Raw genomic sequence first — 8,072 nt, 5'->3', positions numbered from 1 at the left:
CACCAACGCAAGGCAGGCTAAGCAGACGGCGTGCTATCCACAGGGTCGTGAACACTGAACAGCTCCAAGAGGCACCGAGCACCACAGCGTCCCAGAACACCACGAGGGGAAACGCCAAGTGGCGAGGCAGGGCACGAAATAAACACAAAATGACAGTCTTTCCTTTATTTGCACAAGTTATTTACCCGTACACTATAGGCACAATACAAGGGGGAAACCAGCATGTCACACTGCACGACACAGCTTAAAACAGGGCAACACAAAGTTTATCAGGCCACAAGGGCACACACGAGGTCTTCACAGGAGCAGCACCCAACTCCGTCTCTTGGCTCGTTCCTCCGCTCCTTCGCTCACAGCCAGTTGTGTCATGTTTGCCCAGGATCTTTTTCATGTTAACACATGTTTCGCACAGAGACAAAGACCCACTGGCGTAGCAATAGTAATAACAATAATAATAATAACAATAATAGTAACAGTAATGATGATCATGATTATGATGAAAATGACGATGATGATGATCATGGTAATAATAATGACAATAATAATAACATTTATTATTATTATTATTATTATTATTATTATTGTTATTATTATTATTGCTATTATTGTTATTATCATTATCATTATTATTATTATAATGATAGTAATATTGATAGCAGCAGTAAAAATTATTGGGATTGGTTGAAAAGCAACCAGTGGAGTGAGGAGCTTGTAAGTGAAAAGCTGAAGATCCCAGTGCCTGTTAGTTTGGCATAGACAGAAAATAGGGAAGACGGAACCGCTGCACTGCTCTTACTCAGCTGTTTGGAGACGTCATGAAGGATTCGCTACGCTCTGCTTGCGATATGTATTGTGAAGAGCTTTAGTACAGTGGAAAACGCAATTCACGTGTGGTTACGGTGATCCACGAAGAGAGTGTTGCCGTGTGTGTGATGAATAAGTAAACAGATAACAAATAACTTTGTCCGATATTCTAGTTTTCAGAAGTGTATATTCATTCTGAAAGAAAAATTGATAATTTTCCTTGAACACAACAGCCAGACATAATTACCCTAATTTACGTTTTCTGTGATATTAAATGGCAGACTATCCTAAGGTAGAGTTGGTCATCAGTGAGTGAATTCAAGGGCAATTGTTCTTTTGTCTTGTAATATGTAATTTGCAGACCTGCATCGGCGCAGGTAGGCTTTGTTTTAGCTGCGTGCCTTGGTAGAATGTGCGACAAGAGGCACGGGTAAAAGGTCAAGATTGTAATTTGTATACTTTATACCTTTACACAAAGGAAATAGTGTGAAAAAGGAGAAAAAAAGAAAAAGCTATAACATCAACAAAAATGACAATAGTAATAACAATGATAATAATAACAGTAATAATAATGATAATGACGATAATGATAATGATAAAAATAATTATATAAGAAGTGCGAAAATTAAATATAGAGTGAAAAGGGGGGAAAAACAATAATTATCATCATAATAACAAGAATATGACCAAATACAGAGAAAAAGAAAGGCAATATCAGTTATAATAGAAATGCGACAAAATACAGAGAAAAGGCGAACAAACCCTAAAGGAAAATAGAATCTCAAAAATTAGGAAAACGGGAAGATGCCAAAAACAAATGATAACAACAACAGTAATAGCAATGCATCAAAATACAGAAAAAAATATAAAAGAGAGTCAAACAAAAGGGAGGGGGAGAGAAAAAATAAATAGGAAAAAGCGTAAAATCCCAACAACAACGATAATAAATATCATAGCAAATAAAGGTAAAAAAAAAAAAAAATGGAAAGAAATAAAAAGGTAACACTGAAAAAAAAGAAAATAGGGAATCAGAAAGAAAAAATGGATAAAAACGAAATATTCAACAACAAAAATAATTATAAACATAATAATACCAAAATAAACACGACAAAATACAGAATAAAGGAAAACAGAAAATCAAAAAGAAAAAGAGTGAGGGAAAACGGATAAAAAAAGAAGAAAGATGCCAACATCAACAACGATAAATCTAACAACAAAATCAAATACATCAAAGAGAAAAGAAAGAAACTAGAGAACCCAAAATAACCCAAAGAGAAGAAGGGGAAAAAAGAGAGAAAAAAACAGAAAACCAAAATGATAAGAAAAAAAAGAAAAGGGAGAAAAGAGAGAAAAAAAATAGAAAACTCCAAAAAGAAGAAAAAAAGACGGGAGGAAAAAAACGGAAAAAGAAAAAGAAAGAAAAAGAAGAAAAAAAAACAAAAGCTGGGGCCCCCACGAGCCCATGCCCCCCCCCGGCCCCCTGACCCCCACGAGCCCCCTGACCCCCCCGAGCCCCATGACCCCCCGAGCCCCCTACCCCCCATAGCCCCCACGAGCCCCGACCCCCCCGAGCCCCTGACCCCCACGAGCCCCTGACCCCCACGAGCCCCATGCCCCCCTACCCCCGCCCCATGACCCCCCCGACCCCCTACCCCCCAAAACCCCATGCCCCCCAAAACGGCCCCATGACCCCAGAGCCCCTGACCCCCCCGACCCCCACGAGCCCCATGACCCCCGAGCCCCTGAACCCCACGGCCCCATGACCCCCACGGGCCCCCTGCCCCACGACCCCATGCCCCCCCCGGCCCCATGACCCCCCCGACCCCAACCCCCCCCACCCCGACCCCCCGACCCCGACCCCCCCGTGCCCATGAGCCCACGAGCCCCATCCCCCCCGTCCCCATGACCCTACGACCCCCATGACCCCCACGAGCCCCCTGACCCCCCCCCCCCCAGACCCCCAGACCCCCACAGCCCCATACCCCCCCAAACCCCCTGCCCCCCCACCCCTGACCCCCCCCTGAGCCCCCACGGGCCCCCTGACCCCACGCCCCTGACCCCCCGGCCCCCCTGACCCCATGACCCCCCGGCCCCTCCTCCCCGGCCCCAGACCCCACGAGCCCCTGACCCCACAGCCCCATGCCCCCACGTGCCCCCTGACCCCACGACCCATACCCCCATAGCCCCGACCCCTGACCCCCAAGCCCCCTGACCCCCCCCGACCCCACGTGCCCCATGAGCCCCCCGAGCCCCATGACCCCCACGGCCCCATACCCCCTGACCCCCCCGGCCCATGACCCCCCGGCCCCATGACCTCCCCTGGCCCCCCTACCCCACGAGCCCCATACCCCCCCGGCCCATGACCCCCCCGAGCCCCCTGACCCCCCGAGCCCCATGACCCCCCGGGCCCCCTGACCCCCACGAGCCCCCTGACCCCCATGACCCCCACGAGCCCCATGACCCCCACGAGCCCCATGACCCCCACGAGCCCCATGACCCCCATGACCCCTACGAGCCCCATGACCCCCACGAGCCCCATGACCCCCACGAGCCCCATGACCCCCCATGAGCCCCTACGAGCCCCATGACCCCCACGAGCCCCATGCCCCCCCCGAGCCCCGTGCCCCCCGAGCCCCGTGCCCCCCGAGCCCCGTGCCCCCCGAGCCCCGTGCCCCCCGAGCCCCGTGCCCCCCGAGCCCCCCGAGCCCCGTGCCCCCGAGCCCGTGCCCCCGGCCCGAGCCCCGGCCCCCCCGTGCCCCCGAGCCCCCCGAGCCCCGTGCCCCCCGAGCCCCCGTGCCCCCCGAGCCCCGTGCCCCCCGAGCCCCGTGCCCCCCGTGCCCCCCGAGCCCCGTGCCCCCCGAGCCCCGTGCCCCCTTTCCCCGTGCCCGGGCGCGAGGGGAGCGGCGCGGGCGGCGCCTCCGCCGGCGCGAGCGTCATGGCGGGAAGAGGCGGTGCAGACGACGCCGCGATGGCCGGCTTCCATGACAAAAATTCCCGCGTCGTCGGCACGTGGAAGGTACGGGGCACGAGGGCCATGGCCAGGGGGCTGCCCGCCGCCCTTGGGGCCCCGAGGTTGGCCAGGGCCGGGCCAGGCGGGGCCAGGCGGCAGCTGAGGGAGACTGGCCTTCTCCTCTCCCCTCTTCCTCGCTTGCATTCCGCTCCTCTCTTCTCCCTCCTCCTCCTCCTCTTCCTCTTCCTCCTCTTCTTCCTCTTCCTCTTCCTCTTCGACGGCGAGGAATTTGGCTTTTGATCGCTGCTTCGCGTGATTTGCGGGATTCCTTCCTTCCCTTCCTTTGTGGAAAGGAAGGGAGAGGAAAGGGAGGAGAAAGAGAAGGTGGAAAAGAAAGGGGAAGGAGTGGAACGGAAGGAGAGAGAAAATGCAAGACTAGAAAGGAAGAAGTGATTGTGATAATATATATATTTTTAAAAAGTGTGGAAAAGAATGGAGAGAAAGAGATTTAAAAAAAAAAAAAAAAAAGTGTGAATAGAAAGGGGAGAGAAAGAGGTGATAAAGAGGGTATGGAAAAAAAAAAAAAAGGAGAAAAGTGCAATGTAAAAAGAAGAAAAGATTTAAAAAAGAAAAAAAAAAACAGGTGATTAAAAAGGTTGTGAAGGAAAGGCAAAGAGAAACGGATAATGAAAAGAAGGAAAAATCAAAATCGCGAAGAAACGGCCGATTTGAGGAAGGAAATTTTCCCCTCAATTTATTTCACTTCATTTCGCTTTCTCGACGCAATGAGTTGATATTCCGCCGATGACCTGCTTTCCGGACGAAGGAAACGGGTCTTGGGCCTCGACTCTCGGGCTTATTTCTCCTCAACGTTAATGTGTTAATTTCTTCTCCTTTTTTTTTATGTTAATATGTTGTTTTTTTTTCTTTGTTTGAGTCGTCATGTTTTTCCCAGAAATCAGGTTCTTTTTTTTTTTCTTTCTTTCTTTTTTTTTTTGTAACCTTATCGGAAATGTTTGTTCTCTTTTTTTTCTTCTTCTTTTTTCTTTTTCTTTCTTTTTTTTTGGGGGGGGGGTAGGGGGTAGCCTATATATATCTTGCTGTTGATAGGATCTTTTTTTTTTTTTTTTTTTTCTAATCAAGGCAGACGTGGAATTGTTATGTTCATCAGATCTCTTTGCGTCTTATCTTTATCTGCGAGATAAGCATCCTTGTTTGTTTTTCTCAAGACGTGTGTATGTGGATATATATATATATATATATATATATATATATATATATATATATATATATATATATATATATATATATGTGTGTGTGTGTGTGTGTGTGTGTATTTTTTTTATATTTTCTCTATATTTGTATGTGTATATGATTCCTATTCATTTTACTAAACAAAAGAGTGTGATTGTCATTTCCGGAGTATTTTTCTTGATTAGACGATAGTGCTAATGCTGTATTCAATATTGTTTTGTGCATTGGCTTATCTCAAGTTTAATTTACTATTTATGTCTGTATTGTGTTTTTTTTTTATATATACAATTCTTTTGTAACTGAACATTAGTAGAAAAATACAAACAATAGGGCTTCTCTGTTATTTGTTTTTAAAAGTTACATCTTTCTATATTTGAAACATATTCTGTAGATAATAAAACACTTTTTCAAGAAAAGCACAAAGACTTTGAACAAAAATACAGAAGTAATAGAAGTAAAAAAAAATAATAAACTGCATGTAATCAGAACATGATTTAACCTTAATTACACCATGATTTAACCTTAATTACAAAGGCAGTACAAGACCGACCCTTTACACAAGGCCACGGCCAACGATGAAATGGCAAATAATCTAAGAAAATATTCACCAGTCCATAACTTGCACCTTTTCCTTTGTTTCTTCTTCGGTACACCATGCCATTGGACAACTTACTGGATGAATACAGTATAATTACCCATTTTCCTTACTTGTGTAACTCCATCATCCCCATAGCCATTTTAGCAAGTTATTGATGACTTACACTTCTGTTACAAATAAGATAAGAATTGAACTGGCTTTATATAGGCAAGTTTTTTCTTCTTCTTTTTTCAGTTGGCAAATTGCTTTATGTTAAGGCCAAAGTGGAATTTATGCAACTCAGCTCAGCATAGCTAAACCAAAGCCAAGGTACAGCTAAACATATAACCCAGTGTGATTTTACGTGGCATTATCAGGGACACAACATAGGGTAAGCTAATACAAGACACAAAATCAACCAGGAAAATAAACAGTCACTAGAGCCTCTGCATTCTGTCCTCTGCCAAAGGTCAACAAGCTTCCACCTTATATATTTTTGAAGGTTGGAGTGTGACCTGATACTGTGGTCGGCTCTTGGATCTTTGCATAAGTGCCATTATTATTTTTGTTTTTGTTTTTGTTATTATTACAGATTATATTAGTGGTATGACTGTTATTATTTATTAATTTTTTATCATTATTATTACAATTACTATTAGTATTAATATTACTATCAAAACTCCTAGTATTATTCCCATTAGTATTATTTTTTACTATCACTATACTATATTCTTCATGAATCTTACAGTTATTATTACAATTACTACTATAACAATTACTATTGCTATTAAAGTTACTGTTTCTACTACTACTACTATTAGTACTAGTACTATTGCAATTACTGTTACCATTATTACTACAAATACTAATACTACTATTTGTTGCAGTAGTAGTAATAGTACTACTGCTACTATTTCTGCAGTTACTACTACTATTAGTACAGAAATTACTATTATTACTTTTACTTCTATTATTATTATTGATGAATTATTGCAAATGTTTTTGTTGTTATTACTCATATTATGATTGTTATGGTTTTTATTGTCACTATTAATACTATTATAATTTTGGGTTTATCGTATTTGTTCTTATTGTAAGTATAGTTATTGTTATTATTATTATTATTATTATTATTATTATTATTATTATTATTATTGTTGTTGTTGTTGTCATGAATATTTAAATTCTCTTTGTTATTGTATTTGTTATCTTCAGTATATTATTACTGCTATTGTTATTACTCTTATTTTTGTTTTATTATTATTATTATTGTAAGTAATTTTAGTTATTATTATTAATGTTGTTATATTATTATTATTATTATTATTATTATTATTATTATTATTATTTTATCATCATCAGTTTTATTGCTATTGTTAAGGTTATTATTGATATTGTTTTTATTACAATTGTTGTTTTTGTTACTATAGCTCATATTATTATTTTTGTTATTATTATTAATAACAGTGGTAGTAGCAGTAGCAGTATTGGTATTATTATTGCTACTACTACTACTACTATTACTACTTTTATTAGAATTACTGTTATTATAATTTTTGTTAATGGTATGATAATGATAATAATAATAATGATAATTATTATTATTATTATTATTATTATTATTATTATTATTATTATTATTATTATCATTATTATTATTGTTGTTGTTGTTATTGTTATTAATGTTAGTAGTAGTATAACTAGTATAACTGCTGCTATTAGAATTAATATTATTATTCTGTTATTGATTTTGTTGTTATCATCTAGCATTGTTATTATTTTATTTGCAATTGTTATCATTAGTAGTAGTCTAATAGTTGTAATAGTTCTATTTTATCATTACTATTATTATCATTATTGTCTACATTATTATTATGATTATTACTGTCATTATTGTTTTTTGTTTGTTTTTTTATGACTACTGTAATGATTATTCTTAAAAACAAAGTTACTATATTTATTGATTTTTTTACTTATGTTAAAAAATGTATATATATTTTTTTTTATTATCAATATTGTTCCTTTTGCTAGTTATTATTATGATCGTCATTATTAATTTTATTATTGTTGTTGTTCTTACTGTTATTATATTTATCCTTATTGTTATTATTATTGTTATTATTATTATTATTATTATTATTATTATTATTATTATTGCTAGAGCTATAATTATTATTAATGTTGTTGATGTCATTGTTAGTATTGTTGTTATTATTATTTTGTTATTATTATTATTATTGTTGTTATTATTATCATTATTATTATTATAGTTATTATTATTATTATTATTATTATTACTATTATTTTTTTTTTTTTTTTTATTGCTATTATTGTTATTATTATTACTGTTATTATTATTACTCTTTTACTATTATGATTGCTCATATTATTATTGTTAATGTTATTACTGTTATTATTATTGTTGGTAGTATCATTTTCATTATCATAATAATAACAGTAATGATAATTATGATAATAATTATTATT

General features: G+C 39.5%; 1 protein-coding gene across 2 annotated transcripts in view; it reads left to right on the top strand.

Moving 5' to 3' along the window:
• Positions 1–3,714: 3,714 nt before the first annotated feature.
• The window catches only part of LOC119598661, a 21,160-nt gene continuing 16,802 nt past the window's right edge, over positions 3,715–8,072 (top strand). Inside the window, exon 1 of one of the 2 annotated variants that reach the window (XM_037948369.1) lies at positions 3,715–3,820. In XM_037948369.1, the coding sequence (XP_037804297.1) occupies positions 3,740–3,820 (81 nt within the window). In that variant the 5' untranslated portion in view covers positions 3,715–3,739. Of the gene's footprint in view, positions 3,821–5,844; positions 5,916–8,072 lie in introns of those variants that run through there. The other variant, XM_037948370.1, reaches the window with a different exon arrangement.

The sequence above is a fragment of the Penaeus monodon genome, chromosome 41 (genome assembly GCF_015228065.2).
Source record: "Penaeus monodon isolate SGIC_2016 chromosome 41, NSTDA_Pmon_1, whole genome shotgun sequence".
NCBI classification, from domain to species: domain Eukaryota; kingdom Metazoa; phylum Arthropoda; class Malacostraca; order Decapoda; family Penaeidae; genus Penaeus; species Penaeus monodon.
Note: the sequence above shows the minus strand (reverse complement) of the source record. Positions and strands in the feature narration are given on the sequence as shown.